General features: G+C 45.6%; 1 protein-coding gene across 1 annotated transcript in view; it reads right to left on the reverse strand.

Moving 5' to 3' along the window:
- LOC135921810 (cylicin-2-like) overlaps positions 1 to 17,953 on the reverse strand; it is a 28,138-nt gene extending 10,185 nt beyond the window's left edge. The window contains exons 1-3 of the mRNA XM_065456143.1: positions 17,711 to 17,953; positions 17,155 to 17,276; positions 16,018 to 16,163 (exon numbers count right to left, since the gene is read on the reverse strand). Coding sequence (XP_065312215.1) covers positions 16,018 to 16,163; positions 17,155 to 17,276; positions 17,711 to 17,858 — 416 coding nt within the window. The 5' untranslated portion in view covers positions 17,859 to 17,953. The remainder of the gene's footprint in view (positions 1 to 16,017; positions 16,164 to 17,154; positions 17,277 to 17,710) is intronic.
- Positions 17,954 to 21,587: the final 3,634 nt, after the last annotated feature.

Consider the following 21,587-nt stretch of genomic DNA (forward strand, 5'->3'; position numbering starts at 1 on the left):
ACACGGGACAGCATCCTGCATCAGGTGTAGCCGATTGATTGCGCGGTACTTCCACAACTTCACTATTGATTGTGCGGCGAAAAGTACTTTTTCGATGAACGCAAGCTGCTTCGAAGTGATGCTAACTAATGTGTACACACCACCGCAACTATGCTGGTCACGAGAATGCCCTTTTTCATGCAGGCCGCACTATTATGAATCGCCACGTCAACGCCGTTGTGCTGTCAAGGCAGCTGCTGCGACCTGGACTACCACTGGTACATTTGGCGACAAACCGACAGCACAGTCAACGCAAGCTGCCTCCAACTCCAGACCACTTCCACATCCGGTAACCAAGTGCTACGCTCTTCGCAGCCGCTTCGGATGGACTACAATTACCACCACCATGCTGCAATCACTCAGGGCATGCACCCCGCAACTATGCTGGTCACGAAAATGCCCTTTTTCATGCAGGTTGGTTACTTGCCAAATACTAATTGCATTCGCTCCGATAATGCATTTCTGCTTGCGGTGTCGTGCCCCACTGACGCCATTGATTGCTTTCGGAAAACATTGTTCATATCTTGTCACCAATGTATCAATGCCTACGTCGTATGCCTTCTGTTAGTGTTGGCTGGGGACGTCGGATTAAACCCAGGACCTGATGGGAATAGTAATTCTCAGCCGTCTCTTGAATCCATTGCTATGGCCATATCCCGCATTGAATGCTCTCAGAATACTGTGTTAAGTGAACTAGTGCTGATTCACGCTGCTCAGTCGAAGGTGGAGGATTCAATTTGTATCCTCTCGTCGTGAATCGACGCCCTAGAAAAAATTGCGGAAACAAATCAGTTAAGTTGCGCAAGCTCTGTGGCCAATTCTGATATGGCTAAACTTTCCTCGGATATTAAACTACTCACGAACAAATGTGACAACGCTGAGAAACGTCTCCGCCACTCAAACTTACTGTTTTTTGGGATCACTGATAAGCAAGATGAAGCATGGTCACAGTCTGAATCACGTATCATATCATTCTGCTCCCAGGAGCTCTATATACCCGTTAATAGTCGAGATATTGAACGTGCCCACAGACTTGGCCGCTTCCAGCCAGGAAAGAACCACCTGATAATTATCAGTTTCATGAGATTCAAATACAAAGGGGAAATTCTGTCGGCCAGTTCAAAGCTAAAAAGCTAATTGTTTGCAGTCCGTGAAGACTATTCTGCGCATGTGCGCTTGGCAAAGAAGAAACTTTTTCGTATGGTCAGCAAAGTACTGCTTTTTTCAAAATTCATTTTGATAAGCTTATTATGAACAACAAACAGATTGTGTACGATGCTGGAACTGATTCTGTGGTCGAGCTATGTTCATAGCGCTCACCACATGCACCTAAGTCTTTGGTGCACCACCCTTTGGGAACTCCCACGCGTGCTAACTTTGCCCCAAGAAATAAATCTGTTTCAGTTTTACTAACCAATATCCGAAGCTATTTCCCAAAGAAAGACGCTGTCGAAGCTTTATTGGATGACAACAGCACCAATATCGCCATCTTCACCGAAACTTGGCTCACACCTGATATACAGAATGACGAACTTTTACACAATTTTTCCAGCGTGACAGATGTGGTCGCCGGGGAGGTGGCATGATGGTTCTTGTTAAGGGCACCCTGGTTTCTTCTGTTGAAATCAATAGTAAAAGCGAAATCCTTTGTGTCAACATTTCATTGGCTCATAGCGCTACTATTATCATTACCTGCTACCGGCCACCTGATTCTGATCACTCCTTCATTGTCGACCTAAGTAGCATTCTACTTAATATCAAAACCTTTCCATACATTGATTGGGACAACCTAACTGCATCTTCACATATGTGGGAAGCCCTCGCCAGTCTGCAACGCAGATACAAACACAACAAGCTCAACCGAACGCTCAGGAAACGTATTAGTACTCTCACCCTTCAAATCGAAGACTATGCACAACTTACTGGTCAAAATTGGCACAGCACATGCGACAGCATGGAGCGGCAACTAAACCTGCCCAAAACGTGGAATATCCTCCGTTGCCTCCTCGATCCGGCTAACAGCAAGAACACACAACAGCACAACTTGCAAAAAATTATTCACACCCATCCGGGCACGGACGCACAAGTTCTTCAAGAACTGATAGACCGATACATAGGACCTCAACCTACTACACCCGCTCCAGCATACACAGGCACCGATAACAACCACCTAGACGCGCCCATACAAGCAGCAGAAGTACGTGAAGCCATCCTCGCACTCCGCCCTAACTCAGCCCCGGGACCTGATGGCATTACTAATAAAATGCTTCGCAACCTAGATGAGGATTCTATACTAGCCCTCGCTGCTTATTTTAACGTATACTGGGAAAATGGAAACCTCCCCTCACAATGGAAAGATGCCAAAATTATTATGATTCCCAAACCTGGGAAGCGCCTCCTACTCGAAAACCTCCGCCCTATCTCCCTGACTTCATGTGTCGGAAAGGTCCTCGAGCACGTCATCCCCACACGCTTACACAGACATATGAACGACAACGACCTCTTCCCCAATACCATGGTTGGCTTCCGCCCGAAACTTTCTGCTCAAGATGTCATGATTCAGCTCAAGCACCAAATTATTGATGGCGACAAAAGCTCCAGGTTGGACACCAGAGCCATCTTGGGGCTAGACCTAACCAAGGCCTTCGATAACGTCATGCATGAGGCAATACTGAACCAACTGACACAACTCCAGGTTGGACATCGAACATATAACTACGTGAAGAATTTTCTTACAGGACGCACGGCCACCATTGCCATCGGAGAGTTGCAGTCGCCAATTATTCACTTCGGCAGCAAAGGCACGCCGCAAGGATCGGTTCTATCCCCTTTTCTGTTTAACGTGGCCTTGCTCGGACTACCGCCTGCATTAGCTAGCATCCCCAACCTCAAGCATAGCCTCTACGCAGACAATATCACCCTGTGGGTCACCGGGGGCAGCGACGGGGACATCCAAGACACGCTGCAGCAAGCCATCAATGAGGTCGTTGCATACGTAGAACCGCACGGCCTGGCGTGTTCCCCACAGAAATCGGAGCTCCTTCTGTACAAGCCTAATTGGGGAGGTCGACGTTCAGACCCTCACCCACCCGAGATAGAACTCCACGTGCACCAGCAACGCATACCTACAGTACCTAGCATTCGTATCCTTGGCTTACGCATCCAACAAAACGGCAGAAACACGGAGATACTCAAGCAATTAGATGATCATGTACATCAAACTACTCGCCTCATTGCACGCATCGGAAATAGACATCACGGCATGAAGGAAAGCAACCTTATACTCCTGGTAACCGCCTACGCCCTGAGCAGGATCACCTATGTCGCCCCGTACCTTAGCCTCAATGCAACTGACAAGCTCAAACTCAATACCATGATCAAGAGGGCCTATAAACAAGCCCAACATCTTCCCATCACCACCTCCAACGAGAAACTGGACGCCCTAGGCATCCATAACACCATATACGAGCTTATTGAAGTGCACCGTATTAGCCAATACGAACGACTTGCCAATTCCACCACGGGCAGGCACATTCTAGGCACCCTAGGCATAACCTACACCACCCAATTCGGACCAAAAGTACCCATCCCTCCAAACATTCGTGATCAGCTAGTTATCCCGCCCATACCTCGCAATATGCACCCTGAACACAATCCGGAGCGACGTGCAGAAAGAGCTAAACAACTACAAAAGCGCTACAACCAAGCCGCTGACGTAACCTACGTGGACGCAGCAGAGTACCCCAACCAAAACGCAATGGCAGTCGTCGCAGTCGCGGGTTCGCAGTACCACCTCTCCGCGGCCGCATCAATATTCGCCACGCAACCCGAAGTAGGAAAACAAACGGCCATCGCTTTGGCCTACGCGGCTACCAATGCACACTGCATCATCAGCGATTCAAAAACGGCCATTCGTAACTACGCAAGAGGACTCATAGCACCCCAAGCGCAGAAGATTCTCTCTGGCACTCCTCCCCCAAGGCAACGCCGCGTGCAGATCATCTGGGCCCCTGGTCACTCGGGTCTGGCTGGAAACGAAGCCGCCCGAGCTCTCGCACACCGGGCGCATCATCCTTCACCTGCGTCTTCCTATCCCGACCAGCCCTCTGTTCTGCATCGCGGTCACGCGTGGGACCGAATGGTCACGTTCAGAGAAATTCTCCTGCACTACCGCTGAGAGCGGTTACGCTACCCCCCAGCACACAAAACATTGAATAAGTCTCAACCCACCACTTGGCGACTCCTTCAGACACGAACTTTTCCGAACCTCGTGCTTTACAACCGCATGTACCCCGATGCATACTCACTACTCTGCAAAGCGTGCAAGGCCCACGCCGACCTCAATCATATTAACTGGCAATGCCCCAAAGCCTAACCCACCAACACCTCCCACACTAACACACGCATCATTAGAACGGCCGAGCAGTGGGAGACATTGCTGCTCAGCTTGGACCCAGAGGAGCAGCTCTGGGCCATCCGGATGGCCGAAGACGCCGCCAGAAAGCAAGGACTGGCCGCCGTTTGAGGAAGGGGGGGATTGGGGGTTAGTCTCCCGACCCCCGCCACCCCTTAACCCCATCAAGGACACAATAAAGTTTTATCTCTCTCTCTCTTCACATCATTCCAGATACTTTTTGGATCTTATTCTTTCTTTCAACCTCACTCAAACTGTCGGAATACCAACTCATAGCAGTAACACCCTTTATCTAGTCCTTGTGTCAAATCCTGAGCTAATTCAGTCATTGTCATCCACCGCCGGTTTGAGCGATCATATGTTAGTGTTGCTCGACCTCCATATTTCAATTCCTTCGTGCCAACGTTCAGTAAAGTACATTCCCGACTACAGCAAAGCAGATTTTTCCAAAATCAATGAGGAAATGGTCGAATTTCTCCAACACTTTGAACAATCAGCTCCTATAGGTCTATTGATGAAAACTAGTCTTCCTATAAAGAAAAAATTATCTAATAGAATCGTATGTACCCATCATTTGCATTCAGGGTGATGCCGGGAAACCGTGGTTTACGAATTTATTAAGAAAATTATGTAACAAGAAAAAGCGGTTGTTCAGGGAAGCCAAGAGCTCCATTTCAGCATTATAATGGGAAAAGTAGTTAGAGTGTCTGCATAATTATACGAAGTTGCTGAGGAGCACAAAACGACACTTCTACAACAAGGACTTACTTGACATCCTCCGAAATAACCCAAGAATGTTTTGGAGTTTGTTAACTCCCAACTGTAGAGGCTCACATAACATCACTTTACTATGTCAAGATGGTTCTGTCATTCCGAAGGAGCTTCATTCTGACGTTTTGAATGTGTACTTCACGTCCATTTTCACCCAGGAACCAGCTGCTATTATTTCTATACCGCCCAGCCCAAATTTCACTCAAATGCCACCCGTTAGTATCCCGGCAGAAGGAATCTGTAAAATAATTGATAACTTAATAGATATCCCGTGCCCCTGGGCCTGACAACATATCTCCTAAAATCCTTAAAGGCATAAAAGTAATGTCCAGTCGCGCACTACAATTAATTTTCACGCAGTCTATTTCCAGTGGTGAAATTCCATTTGAGTGAAAGGCAAGCAGAGTGGTACCGTTTTTAAGACAGGAAGCCGTTCTGATCCATCAAATTATCATCCTATCTCGCTAACATGCATTGCATGCAAACTTGTTGAACATATTTACTCCCACGTGGCAAAGCACCTGGATAATAATTCCTTTTTCTTCTCAAACCAACACGGATTTCAGGCCGGCTTTTCGTGCGAATCTCAACTTTTTGCATTCACGACTGACCTGCACCTAAACCTAGACTCATCAAACTGATGTCATTTACCTTGATTTTCCTAAGGCTTTTGACCGTGTTCCTCACCAGCGTCTCATGACTAAATTTTCTTGCCTTTCACTACTGGACCTGCTGATACTTCCATGGATTCACTGCTTTTTAACTAATCGTTCGCAGTACACCGTCATCGAAAGTCACCTTTCTGACGCTACTAACATTATCTCCAGAGTCCCTCAGGGCTCTGTTCTTGGCCCGCTTCTGTTCCTAATCTTTATCAATTACCTTCCTGCTGAAATTTCATCATTCATTCGTCTGTTTGCAGATGATTGCGTTCTCTACCGACTTATCTCTACTATTACCGATCAGTCATTGCTGCAGGATGATATAACCTTAATCCAAAATTGGTGTTCGACCTGGCTCATGCAGTTAAATGCATCAAAATGTAAGTTTATGCACGTGTCTCGTAAAAGATCTAACCTAGACTTCTCATACACGCTAAACACTACTGCGCTTTCAAAAGTGAAATCTTATAGGTATCTAGGCATAGAAATAACAAGTACAGTCGAACCTGGCTATATCGAACTCGCAAAAAAACACCTATCAGTTCGATATAGAGCATAATTCGATATAAGCCTGCTAAATAATTGTATGTCATAAAAGCACATACCATTTATAAAATCACTTTATTGATGAAACTAGCTTAGTTTCCCACGAAGAAGTCCTGCATTTTCTTCTGCTTGGGCAATTTCACTGCGTGCGACGCATGCACTTTTCCACTTTGTTTAAGAAGTCGGAGCAGCTGAGGCCGCAACATTCCGCACTCGAGCAGAAGCACCGGACCAGTGCGAGCACACAAATCACTTCGGAGGATGTGGGCCAAAGACAGTCGTTGCTGTCCTCATTGTGCCCACTTTCACTTGTGCTCGGCATGATGTCGGCAACGTAGTCTTCGTTTCCGGGATCTCCCGTGGTCGCGACACCGTCATTTGCGCTCGCAAACTGGTCCACCGTTGGTTCGTCAACAGCTTTCGAAAATTCTGACAGCTCACTTCAAACTTCGGCAACACCGGCAACGGCTTCGTCGGCATTAATCAGAATTACAGTCATCACCGAGCACGCGGAAGTCGGTATGGCTGAAGCTATTTCGGATGAACCACTCGTACACGGCCGTGCGTCACGGGCACCGGGTCGCAAGTTAGGCCGCTTTAGCCCTAATTTCCCCCTTCAAGATCGTGCTGAGAGTGCACCTCGGAATCTTGTACGTTGCGGGGACATCGGACTTTTCACCGCGTTCGACCCGATTTATGATTTCGAGCTTCACGACAAAAGGCGAATTCTGCCACTTCATCACGGCAACACTACGGGAGAAGGCGCACAAGGCACACACAATGAACCAGAAAAGCAGCGAGACAACTCGCACTTTCGCCATCTTGCACGACGAGGGCACAAGAGTCTCTGATTGGCTGTCTGAGCAAGCGCTGCAGGCGAGCCAGGATCATTTTTTGCAGGGGGGGTGTCGGCAGCTCCGGGGTAGCACGGTCACGTAGGGAGAGCAGTTGGATGGAGCCGCGCCGCTGGGTTTTCCCGCCCCCGCGAGGGAAAGCCAACTTCCGGGGGCACTTTCCACTGCTTGACGTTCAATATATCGAGAGTCGCTACTAGTTTTGTTCGATGTAAGTGTAAATTTTGCTATATATACTCATTGTAACTATACCATGTCCAGAAATTGTTCGATATATGGAATAATTCGATGTAAACGAGTTCGATATAGTCGAGTTTGACTGTAATCTAAGCTGGTCAAAGCACATCACATCGCTCTCTGCAAGCGTTTCCAAGTCACTAGGTTTCATTAGACGATCACTCACGTTTGCTTCGCCCATGGTTAGACTAATCGCATACGAAACTTTGATCCGTACCAAACTTGAATACGCATCCCCTATCTGGAACCTCCATCAAGAGTACCTAATCCAGGCGTTAGAAGCTATACAAGATCGAGCTGCTCATTTTATAACATCCAAATATGATTCTCGCTTAAGCATGACTAACATCAAAGCTTCGATTGGTCTTGCCCCCCTGGCATCCCATCGTACGATAGCAAGTCTCTGCCTTTTTCATAAGCTATATTATCATTTTCCTCATTTACGCGAGAGCCCAATTCTGCCGCCCATGAGATCATCACGACGTCAGTTTAATTGTCACAGTGTTCAATGCATTTATGGTACAACTAACGCTTTCAATAAATAATTTCTGCCGACTGCCATATCAGATTTGAATGTACTTCCTGGCACTATTGTCAGTGAAACAAACTCTGTAGTATTTAAACTGTTATTATTACACCAGTTTTGTCCACAGCCCCAGTAGTAACCCTTTCATCGGCTTTTTCATTTTCATGTGTTTACTGTGTTTACTAGTTCTTTCAATATGTATTAATGTGTTTTATCTGTGACCCGTGGTTACCATTTGTCACCCCCCCCTTATGTAATACACCCATCAGGGGCCCTTAGGGGAAATAAATTATGATGATGATGATGATTATTATTATGACTCGGTCGTGAGTTTTGTGTATCTCTGTTTTATATTGTGGGCTGACTTTTTTCGTCGCAAAGCATCCCTCAGACCTAAAAAAACTGCACTTTCTTTTCCGCCGCGCACAATTTGTGCCCATTTTTCAGCCACGTACAAAACATGTGCCCGATTTCCAAGGCATGGTGCAGCTACATCCCCCTTAAGCGAAGCTCGCACAATGAAATCACACATTCAGTAAACGGTGCCCTTCTAGCATAAGGTCAACACATTGCGCTCTGGCTCAACATCTACATGGCCGCCACATTGGGGACCCTACGCGCTCGCGACAATGACAACACCCCAGAGAAGCCTTAGTGGCGTCGAAAATTTTCATCGAACTTTGTCCGCTCCTCTCCTATGATGCCCATCACACTGCCCCTTTTAGCCACCACAAAATTGGCATGGTCTGTGCACTTTGGCTTGGCTACGGCTTGTTCACCAATGCACTGAAAAGTCCACTGTAACTGGCTTGAGTCATACGAGCAGTAGGTGGTCATGCGTACTAGGCAAAGTGTTATCTTATAGAAGCTTGGAAAGGGAAACTGTTACATGCAACATCTGCGATGTTACATACTATAACATGTAACACTGCCTCACTTCCGGCAGTGTTTCACTTTGTTGCCTGCCTCTCCATGCTTTTTGAAGGGGCTGCTACTACACCCGGGAAAGTGAACAGCTAATCCGGCACCACAGGACAGACATTTCAGGACTCCTTGGGATCCAGAGAGGTCAAAGTGGGACCAAGCACTGTCCCAGATGTAAGCCGTGGAACAGCACTACCATGGTGACAAAGGTAAGACATGTCCTGCTTAAATCGAGACGTATGGTCACTTTAGCTAAGCCTAATCAATGGTGCACTAATACCCCTGTCAAATGGGCATCCGCAAACTCCTTAACTCCATCGTCTTAATCAAGAGAGAGGTGCACTTGGTGTCACGTGGTCCCCTTTCCGCTAGGGGAATTTAATGGAGCTTTTGGTCAAGAGAGATCAGCAATCTCCCTTGGTGGTTGAAGGGCCCATACACCCATACTGATTATTGTAAAGAATTGATAAATGTCCAAGCACAATTCAGTAACAGTTATGCTAGCTAGTTACCTAGGCCACTTGGCTTTTCTTGTCTTTCAGGGCATTCACATGAACCCAACAGAAGTGGGTCAAGTCAGCTTGTCAGGCTGGAATATGCCTGTCGAGTTCCAGCCAGTTGGACTGAACAAGCGTCGAGTCGGGCTCAGTCAGCCCGACTGCAAAGGCTAGGTTGAAACAGCCCGACCCATTCACAGCAGGCATGTAAACGCAGACGCATCAGGCTTGCCAGCACCAAGACTTGCGCAGGACCACCATGACGCCGCAATTTAGGTGCCAGCAGCAGTAATAGTATCAGGAAAAGGCCGAGACAAGCACTGTGCAGTACAATCTCATTGTAGTGATAAGACTCATGAAGACATTATTGGGAACCAGAAGCCCAGTTCGAATACGTTTATGTCTCTCGACTCGACACTGTGTGCCATCCTTGTCCAGACTCGTCAGAAGCGAGTTCATATAAATACAGTCACGTCGGGCTCGGTCAGTGAGATTTTTTACTAAATAAACCCTCTCACGTCAGATCCATGTAAATAAATGTAGCCTTGTCGTGCCAGTCGTGCAGTAGTGGTGTGGTCACAGTGCACGAAATGCAGCATTTTGAGTACAGTTTGCAGCAATTCAGGTCATAAAACACAGCCTACTCACCATGCCGCAAACAAACACAGATAAATACAGGGTGGCTAGCGTCGCTGTCAGCACTGCTATGTTTAGCGAGCGCACTTTGATTGTTAACGTGTTTATGTTTTTCGTTTCAAACATATTGAATATATGCTTTATGGAAGGAGCGTTCATTATAATAGCTATGAGCATAGTTAGAAGTTACACTTTTATACTTCTACAAAAACCAAACCCTGCTGAACGTGCCTCTGGTGGCTTCTACTAATAACTTATTGGCCGTGTGACACGACCACAACTTCCTTGAGGTCGCACTCCCTTATCCTAAAGGAGTTCGTGCATGCGTGCCCATGTGACATAGGTATAAGATTGCGTCCAAAGATCAGCTACCAATCAATGAAACAAACGTATGTTATGGGAACAGGCCAAGTTTCATTTTCTCACCTCGAAGACACTCATTCTAAATTCGAATCTGTCCATGAGGAATCCACACATGCTGCCGTCTTTCTCACCGTGTCAAAATCAATAGTGTCGTCCTTTAACAGGTAGCCCGCAGTAGCAACAAATGAGTTTGTGTCGTTTGAGTTTTAGAAGACTTTTTGCTAAACCTGATTAAAATTGACAACTGAAATTTAGGACTCCTGGATTATGTTCTGGGGAAGCAAAGTCTGATTTGGTGCGGTTTGGTTGTGCAGAAAATGTATCTAGAATCCAAATGAGTGATAATCATAGTTGCCATTGGAAATTAGTAGCCAAGAAGTTTGACAATAGCAAACAGGTAATTTGTCAACATTAGTTACTTTAGTTTTCTGCAAACTAAAGTAATGTTTAACAGTCTCGGAAGAGAACAGCAATTTACAATAGGTAGCGAAGCAATGGGAAGTGGTAAGGGAATACATCTACTTAGGGCAGGTAGTGACGGCGGATCCGGATCATGAGACGGAAATAATCAGAAGAATAAGAATGAGCTGGGGTGCGTTTGGCAGGCATTCTCAGATCATGAACAGCAGGTTGCCATTATCCCTCAAGAGAAAAGTGTATAATAGCTGTGTATTACCAGTACACACCTACGGGGCACAACCCTGGAGGCTTACGAAAAGGGTTCTACTTAAATTGAGGACGACGCAACAAGCTATGGAAAGAAGAATTACGGGTGTGACGTTAAGGGATAAGAAAAGAGCAGATTGGGTGAGGGAACAAACGCGAGTTAATGACATCTTAGTCGAAATCAAGAAAAACAAATGGGAATGGGCAGGACATGTAATGAGGAGGGACGATAACCGATGGTCATTAACACTTACGGACTGGATTCCAAGGGAAGGGAAGCGTAGCAGGGGTTGGAAGAAAGTTAGGTGGGCGGATGAGATTAAGAAGTTTGCAGGGACAACTTGGCCACAATTAGTATATGACTGGGGTAGTTGGAGAAGTAGGGAGAGGCCTTTGCCCTCCAGTGGGCGTAACCAGGATGATGATGATGATGAATTTGTCAACGAGCCATACTGCCATGCCGGTGGACTGGATGTGGTACACTTGCAAAATAAATCTGGAATGTTATACGCATGATGGTGTTCACCAATACTCAATGGAGATTTACCAAACGGCCCACAAATGAGCACTAAAATGCATCAGTATGACTAAACTGATGAGCTAGATGCTGTATGACATACATGTTCACACAGCTGACAGCGCAGCTGTTCTTCCCGATTGCCCCATAAATAAAGCACCAGTTCAAATCTCAAAAAAAAAAAAAATCTCTGGGGTTTCACCCGCCAAAACCACAATCTGTAAGGCATGGCACAGTGGGGGACACTGGATTAAAGGCTCACTAAAGGAAAATACAGTCAAGCTCGAGAATCTCTAAGGCGTCAACATTATCGCGAACAGAGCCTTAATAATCGAGAAATTGAGGTAAATGCTGGACATAATTGGAGACTCCCCCAGGACATTCAAGCACTTGCCCGATGACGAAAGCACTCCTCAATTAAATTCTGTCACTAGTACTCAACTACTCGTTGCAAAAAAATATTCTCGTATTCTAATATATTGTTACAGGGATGTTAGGAATATATAAAGACGGTATTTACAATATATATACAGGGTGAGTCAGCACAGACCACAAACAACATGCAGCAGCCAGCGTCTCGCAATCTTCTTCGTCTGTCTTTCATCCTTCTGCAACAGGACCCCAGGCTGGTAAAGCACAGTCTCGGCGCATGGTAGGCGAAGAATTGCGAGCGAAGTTTGGCTTCAGCTGCGAAATGTGCATGACGTCAACAGGCGTCGGACTTGAGGATGCATCAAACTGTAGCGGCGAAATCTCGCAATTTACGCCGGTAACTTGACGTAGGACTTCATAAGGCCCTGTGTAGCAAGAGAGAAGCTTCTGGGAGAGGCCAACCCGACGACATTGTGACCAAAGGTGCACCCAAGCACCTGGCGCAAACTTAAAATCACGATGGCACTGGTCATAACGCTGTTTTTGTATATGCTGCGAGGCTAATAAACAAGATCAGGCGACTTGACATGCCATGGGAGCGCTATCAATGACTTTTTGAGAGTACAGTGAAAGCTCGTTAATTCGAACTTCAATAATTCGAATTTATGGATAATTCTAACTGTACGATTTGGTCCGGCCAAGCTCCACAGAAGTCTATGTATAAAAAAGTCCGTTAATTCGATCGCGAGAAGGTTCCCTCACGGATAATTCGAACTACGCTCACCTGGCACACGGCCAGAGAAAAGCGCTTACTGCCTACACACAAGGCTGTATTGCCTCCGAAACGGAGAGAACGGCGAGAGAAGGCAAAATCGGAAAAAAATCTAACCGACGCGGGGTCAGCTAGAAGGCAGTGGCGGCTGCCGCCTCTCCGTTCTACGGAACCTCCAAGACTTCTTGCCCGTTGCGAATCTCGGAGGCTTTGCAAATCTTGTACAGCTGCTAATGTTGTGCGGAGATGGCACGGCAAGCGCCAAAACACAGCGAATCAAGTACGTCGCAGCTGCGCTTGCAATCAAGAACCAACGAATCAGGGCCTTCGCCACCTTCACATGCTCAGCGTCTTTGTCTCGGCAGTCTTCATCAGTTGTGCACCTCTGTTTTCAGCTTAGGAGGTATCGGCCGTTGCGAATCATTGTGATAATGTTAAGCCTCGGCTAACGTTCGTTTCGGTGGACATCGGTGGTGTGCCACAGTTGGACCCAGAGCTTCGACTTGAAGATGGCGTGTGCCCGCGGCACATGCCATCACTTTCTGACACGCCAAATTTCTGACATGCCCTACTGCTTCCAAATCGCAGTGTACTGTTGCTCTCCTTCACTTTCGTGAGTTCGAACTTTCGTTAATTCGAACTGAAGCGGCTTCCCCTTGCGGTTCGAATTAACGAGCTTTTACTGTACTCAGTTGCAACATGAGGCACAGAAGGGAGGATGGTGTCAAATGGCAATGTGGGGTCACGACCATACAAAATATAAAAGGGTGAATATCTAGCAGTATCATGTCAAGACGAGTTGTACGCGTAGGTCACGTAGGTCAGCGTGCTGTCCCAGTCACATTGATCATTGGAGATGTACATCAACAGCATCTCTGTGATTGTTCAGTCAAGACATTCCATGAGACCGTTCGTCTGTGGCCGGAACTTGGTGACAGCCCAAACTACAGCCAAGTACTCCCACTCAGTGATGGAGTAATTTATCTCGGCAGGTGACAACAGGTGGCTGGCGTAAGCTATCAAGCACTCGGTACCATTCTATTGTTGGACGAGGACAGCGCCGATGCCATGGCCGCTTGCGTCAGTGTGTACTTCAGTTGGTGCAGATGGATCTAAGTGGGCAAGTATGGGAGGGGTGGTCAGAAACCCCATGAAGGCGGCGAACACATGAGCCTGCTCAGGGCCCCATGAGAATGGCATGTTATTTAGAAGATCTGTCAAAGGCCAAGCAACGTTGGCGAAGTTTTTGACAAAACGGCGAAAGTAAGAACACAGGCCGACGAAGCAGTGCACATAAGAAGCAGAAAGTGGCACAGGGAAACTGCGTATGGCATGAACTTTTTCCGGGTCTGGTTGAACACCGGATGCATCAACCAAGTGTCCCAACATGGTAATCTGACAGCGCCCGAATTGACACTTCGTGGAGTTCAGTTGGAGGCCAGCTTTTCAGAAGACTGCAAGAACGGCAGCAAGTCAGGTATTGTGGCTGCCGAACGTGGGAGAAAAAACAATAACATCGTCAAAGTAACAAAGACAGGTGGTCCATTTGTAGCCTCGCAGAAGAGAGTCCATCATACGTTCAAATGTCGCAGGAGCATTGCATAGGCCAAAGGGCATGACTTCGAACTGATATAAGCCATCCGGCGTGATGAAGGTCGTCTTCTCGCGGTCCATTTCAATTACTGAAATCTGCCAGTAGCCCGATCGAAAATCGATGGATGAGAAGTATTTAGCTCCGTGCAAGCAGTCCAAGCCATCATCGATGCGTGGTAGTGGGTAGAAGTCTTTTCGCATGATCTTGTTTAAATGCGATAATTGACTCAAAAACGCCAGGTACCACCTTTCTTTTCCACAAGCACGACAGGCGAGGCCCAAGGGCTGGTTGATGGCTCGATGACCCCTTTGCGGAGCATTTTGTCCACTTCTGATTGGCTAACTCGACGTTCAGCATGCAATACACGATAGGGACGCCGACGAATAGGATTCGTGTCTCCAGTGTTTATACGGTGGTGAACAACAGATGTTTGGCCTAAAGGCCTGTCACCGAAATCAAAGATGTCTCTGTACGATTCAAGCAGGAGACGTATGTCCGTGGCCTGTGCCGAGGTGAGGTCAGGTGCAATCATTCTCGCGAGGTCATCCGTTAAGGAAACAGAGCTGTGCACTGCAATTGGCGCTAAGAAACCACTCTCGGAATTCAGACTCTTAATGTCAAATTCAGAACCACTAGAAACTCTGGCCAAGAACATGCCAGCCGGAATCACTTGAGGGCACAGGCTGAAATTCAGAAGCGGTAGAACGACATCGTTATTGGTAACTGTAACCAGCGTATGCTGAACAGCGACATTCCGGTTCAAAAGCACGTCGACGATGGGGCAAAGCACATATTCACCCTCAGGAACCTGTGGCTGAGCGGTGTAAGAGTTGAGGAGGACTTTGGGATGAAAACTTGGGAGGTTTATTTACATTATTTGCAGTGAGAGTCAATTAACAGTCTTAGAGTCATTACGGGCCGGCAGCAACTCGGACGCTTCAGCCCGTGGCAAGACGCTCGAAAGGGATGAATCAAGGAATGCTCTAGGAATGCTCTCTGCTGATCCCGGTCTGTGTCTTAAGCCCTTCGGTGTCTCGAAGATATGTCACGTTCGGCCAATGGGCGAGCCCGCTCAGATGACGCCATTTTCGGCCAATGGTAGGCGCCCATGCGATGGTGTCATACCCGGCGAGAGTCGCCGCTGGGTCCCCAATAGCTACGCGTATTTGAATAAGCCACGTTGGAGTTTGATCCGTGCTAAAGCTTCCTCTTAAAGGGTCTCTGAAATGGTTTGGACAAATTTTGTAGATTCGTAAGGTACAGGTACAGTAAAACATTCACACCACAATTGAAGTAAAGCGTCTCATATTGAGAGAGCAACGGACGATTGAAAGGAACATATTGAGGTCATATCGAGAGCAACGGTCCGGGATGAATTTTTCAACTACGAGGCTTTTCTTTCGAGGAACCTGTATGGGTTTCCTTTGTAGCAATTGATATGATTGGTGGATGTCTCATTTTCCCTTTATTAGTTACTGCTCTTAACCTTGCGGGTTTCCGCAAAACTATTACATCAATCGATAACATTGATTCAATGTACACAATAACACATGCAAACCTGCATGCAAATACATAAAGAAGCACTTTGAATACAGATAAAAAATAGCAATGCTCTCTCCTGAATTACCTGGCAGCAGGTGATGGAGCTCTCTTGCTGGACTCTTTGTCAATTGAACCTTTTTCTTTACGCTTGGATAGAAGGTCTCCAAAATCAATGTCAGGGAGCCCAAACTCATTTTCAGGGTTTGGAAATGGGAGAATCTCAGACTCATGCTGCAAGAGAGTTATTGTAACTTTGTTTATTTCATCCATACAAGTACTACAGAAAAAGAAAGGATGGTATCAAAGCTGCTGGCATTGCATGACATTGATCAGCAATGTGAGAAGCCACATGTGATTTTCAGTGTATTCTGCACTGTTTTCTATCAAGCTGATGGGTTGGAGTGCCAGTGTTCTAATCACACATTTTTTTTCTGTATTCTGAGGCACTTACACTTCACTGCATTACAAACAAAAGGTAGAAAAACACCATCCACACCAATATTCAAGAAAAATTTCCCCTCATACTCTATGTTAACTGCATTGTTCACCAAAATAAACATGCAAGAAATTATACAGAAATTATCAGCGCAAAGGGGATCCTAATAAGTATATAAAGATAACCATATCTGTTGAACGCTGGTACTGGAGTGCTCATGACCATCCAGGGAACACCAATAACAAAGGCAGGATAAATATCCAGGATGATGCATGTGAAAGTCGACTATGACACTTATTAGTTCCCTGTCTGGTCTAAGCTTCTAATCCCATTACAAGAACCTGCCAAAATCTTGAAGTCTAGAATACCAACACAACCAAATATGTAGCTTGTTCTGATGTGGTGAACACAGAGATACCAGGTAGAGTCCGAAAAACTTCATTGAATTATGGCAATCTTTGCTTGATGTTGGCGATGGTGCTGTAAGTGTTTTATCGTTGGTTAAGACTTTTCACCAGCTACACGCCTCCCATCTGGGATCATTTCGCTTAACACTGCCAAGTACCTTCCTTAAAGCAAATAGCATGCTCATGCAATTCTGTCAGGTCTCAATGGTGTATGTTTTGATCGTACACAATCATGTCATTGGTTAACAAATGATAAATTTTATGTCCATGCGCACTGGATTCTGCACCGCCAGGTAGCCTGTTGTGCACCTTGCACGACCACATAATAAAACGCGAGAAACGCTTTTATACAGAATGCTTTCGCAGGGAGGCCACTCACCAAAGCCGCCATGTCGTACATTGTGTCGAGGTGGTCCCATATTGTTTGTGAAGAGATATCCTTGTTAAGAGACGCGCTGAACTTCTCGTGGATGCAAGCCATTTGGAAGTACCTGTTGACGCCTGCGTAATGCGGCGAAATGCATTTTTCACGGTGCGAACATGGCAAATCGCGGCGCCTTGTTTGAGAACGGAATTAGTACGTACTTTCGATTTACAGTCACTGAAACACGGACAATTTTTCGGTACTGTCAATAACAGTTCAGCCACGCCAGCAAGTGTTATAAATACTAGCAAAAATAAATGGCACACTTACAGCTTCAGTTTCAACAGCGTGCTAACTTTGGTCGGTTAGTACGTACTTAGGAGAAGAAACAGCGCTCTTGAGCGGGATAAATAGGAGACGACAAACACAAGTGCAGTTTGTCGCTTTTTATTTTCATTTATTTGTTTTTCTAGTCCCGTTCAAAGGCGCTGTTCCTTTGCATATCGAGTTTAACTTAGCTTACGGACAACACTTACACAAACATGTCAAAACGCCGTAATATCACACTTACCTACTGGCTTATGGCCTTTCATCGCGTGAAATAACTGCACTTCCGTATCGACATTCCAGTCCAAAGTTTCCGCTGGCTTTTCGGAAATAGAATCCATGAACGACCGCCAAACAACGGACGGTCTACCGCGGGGTGTGTTTTTTTGCATGAGGTTACAGCGCTAGACCGAGCTAGACTGACGTTTCCATAGACTACGCTACCACCATAAAATGAATGTAACGCCCTCGCTGCGTTCACCCTAATAGCCAAAAAAAAGAACGATGATTTGGCTTGGCTTCTTTTGGATTTTCGAAAGACGGCGCTTTATTTGTGAGCGTGTGGGCTTGTGTGGGCATAGAGAAAGAAATTCTGTGGGCGTGGTGGAGTGAGGATGGCAAATATTTTGAATGTGTTTTCGTCTCGTGTGATCCTTTTATGTGATCTCGGTCACTGCCGTAATTAGTCGGTTTGGCCGGTTTATCAATCTGGTTCATGTGGAAACTGCCTTCGCCTGTAATTTTAATGTGCTAGAGTTGTAGAATGTGCTGTTAGGCGCGTGTTTGGATTACTCATGTTATGGTGGTGTGATTCGCGTGGATGCTTCGCTGCTTTCGCAAGTAGTAGATGATAGTAGTACTTGCGTTGTCGCAGCGTCCTTCCCACATTAAACAGTCGGGGCAGGAACGAGCATGCCCTCGATGGTCGTGTAGGCGCCATGAATCTCCTGGACTACTGGTCACTGCACGATGGATGCCTTTGTGATCTATGTATGCGCGGCACTGCGTGTTTGCACCAACTCTGACAAATAAGGAGTGTTGAAAGCAGTGCCGTGCTGTTTCTGTTACCTGCTTGGTCCAACTGTTTTCTTTACAAATTCGCCTGAATATTTGCTGTTGTGACATATGTAAATTTGCCCCATCCTATTTATACAAAGATACCATGCATTCAGTTCCTCATCGCCTATGGTTACTTTATTTATTTATTTATTTTACAAGTACTGCCAGCCTTGTTCCCAGGCCTTAGGCAGGAGTGGGCATTTGGAACAAAACACAAGTATGAAATAAGATCAAACAAGATAGCAGACACCGAACAAGAATCGGCACAACAAACAGCCTAAGAGAAACCTTTTCACAATCATGATTTGATAAGTAGAGACGAGGGATGAACGCTATGGTTTATTCACAAAGTGCAGAAAGAAAGGATGAAACCATTGGACAGTCAACAGTTGTGGCAAGTAATGCGTTCCGTTCGGAAATTGTGCGCGGGAAAAAAAAAATTTAAATGTTGGTCCTGAAGGAAAATCTCTAACCTTTTTGTTGTGATAGGAGCGCGTGTAGCGGTGGCTAGCCGGTGGAATATATAATGTTTTATCTATTCCTAATTGACTGTTATAGAGTGAGAAGGAAATTTTCATTCTGTCCCGGGAACGCCTTATTGCTAGGTTTCCAGTTCTGCAGCCTCTGAAAGAGATGATGGAGATGTGTGCCAGCTGTACGAATTGAAAATAAACCTGGCTGATTTTCTTTGGACTTTCTCAATTTTAGTGATGTTGGTTTGTGTGTGCTGACCCCAAACAATCGCATTGTATTCTAGAATGGGTCAGATGAATGTTTTATACGCTAGAAGTTTTATTTCAGGTGAAGTGTTTCCTATTGATTGCCTTAAAAAGCCTAGTTTCTTCATTGCTTTATTATAAGTGTATGTTACATGTTCATTCCACCTAAGATCTGATGTTATTACTACTCCCAAGTATTTGTACATAGACACGACTGATAGAGACCGGTTGTTAATGCTATAATTAGGGGTTAAGGGATTCTTTTTGCGAGTAATGGTCATTGCAACAGTCTTTTTGAGGTTAATAGTCATCTGCCATTTCGAGCACCACGTTTGCATTGTAGACAGCGAGGTGTTTAGAGCTTCCTGATCATTTGAATTGCGCAATTCGTTGTACAAAATGCAGTCATCTGCAAAAAGCTTTATCTTGACATGTATGCCACTGATGACATCGTTGCTAAAGACAAGAAAGAAGAGCAACCCTAACATTGATCCCTGTGGAATGCCTGAGCCTACAGTTGCGCGTGTCAAAGCTGCATCGTTGACATGAACACATTTGTTTTTGTAACGAAAGGTATGCTTTAATCCATAGAGTTCACTAAGGCGTCATTCTTTAAAATGGGTTTTAGTTTAAGCAGCAGCTTGGAGTGAGAGATGCGGTCAAATTCTTTTACAAAATCGAGAAATATTAAGTCAATTTGGCCGTGTCTATCGTGACCTGTCGCTAAGTCGTAAACTGTTTCTACAAGCTGAGTTGCAGTAGAAAAACGTCGCCGAAAGTCATATTGTCTTGCATCAATTACTACGTTGTTGTTAAGAAAGGCGGAAATGTGCTTGAAAATTATGTGTTAAAGGGTTTTTGTGCATGTGCAGAGTAAAGATATTGGCCTGTATGATGTGAGGAGCGATGGATTTGCTGTTTTTGGTTCGGAGATGACTTTCGCGTACTTCCAGTCGGTTGTGATTTCCACGCATGACAGTGATTTCTTGAATATTAAGGTTAAATACATTAAACACCATTTGGCGTACCGGGAAATGCTTTCGGGATCCCATCAGCTCCGGGCGATTTTTAACGTCGAGGCTGAGCATAAGTGCTATCACACCTTCCTCAGTAATTCTGGCATCACCAATCAGCAGAATGTCTTCATAGCTAGGCAACTGTTGGCTGATACCGTCGTCGCGCTTAAACACTGAGCAGAAGTATCGGTTGAACGCATCTGCGGTTTTGGCACTGTCGGTTAAAAAGGTATCACCAAAACAGAGTTTGGATGCAGCTTTCTTTTTTGGCGATAAGTGCTGCCAGATTTTTTATTTGCTTTTTATTTGCTTTTTTTATTTCATCAGCTAATAATGTACGCAAGCCAAGAAACCGATCACTTGCGGGAACGGTTGGGTGTTGCTCGAGTTGTTTTCCTTTTTGAGCTGAGGATTGCGCTTCCGCAGCACTTTTCGCTTCACAGGTACAAAATCTCGGTACACTTCAGAACCAGGAACTTGAACTCGCCCCATATATCATCAATAGAATGTTCGTTTGATTCACACATGGCATGAAATTCTGAAAAAGTGTCATCTAGGGCGTCCAGTACATCAATATCACTGTCACGGGACAAATCTGGGACAATTCTTTCTTGTTTTTCAATCTGTGGGGCAAAGTTCACTTCCAACGTAAGGTATACCATTTTGTGGTCTGATATACCTTCGAAAACCTGAATTTGTGGGTTGCGGCGGACTACGACAGTATTTGAAAAGAAAAGGTCCAGAATTGATAGTGTATTGTTTTGAATACGGGTAGGTTCTTTGACAAGCTGTGAAAGTTTGTAAAGCACTACTATATCTATGAAAAGTTCAGAAGCACTTGAGAGGGGCTCAGGGAAATCGTTATTCCAGTTTACAGAAGGAACATTAAAATCGCCTGTTAGTAGCATACTGCAGCGCTTATTCTTACAGGTACACAAGAACTCATTAAGATTTTCAAAGAAGGTGGTGTCGCAATTTGGAGGCCGATAGGACTCTGCTATGATTAGGTTGCACGCGTCAAGAAAAATTTTCACAACACATTCAGTTCCTGTAATATCAGGCAGCCTAGCAACACTCAATGTTTCTTGGAAGAGAATTGCAGTGCCGCCGCCACGGCAATCCCTGTCATGTCTGTAGATTCCGTAACCGCCAGGTGTTATTTCAGAGTCTGTGATATCACTATGCAACCAGGTTCCTGTTATTAGAACATGGGGTTTGTGGGCAGTTACAATACTCTCTAATTCAGCGATTTTGGTGACTATGCTCCGAGCATTTATGTTTAGACACCGAAACATTTTTTTTCTTTTTTAACACAGGAACGGGGTCA

Source organism: Dermacentor albipictus, chromosome 6 (genome assembly GCF_038994185.2).
Source record: "Dermacentor albipictus isolate Rhodes 1998 colony chromosome 6, USDA_Dalb.pri_finalv2, whole genome shotgun sequence".
Classification (NCBI taxonomy): domain Eukaryota; kingdom Metazoa; phylum Arthropoda; class Arachnida; order Ixodida; family Ixodidae; genus Dermacentor; species Dermacentor albipictus.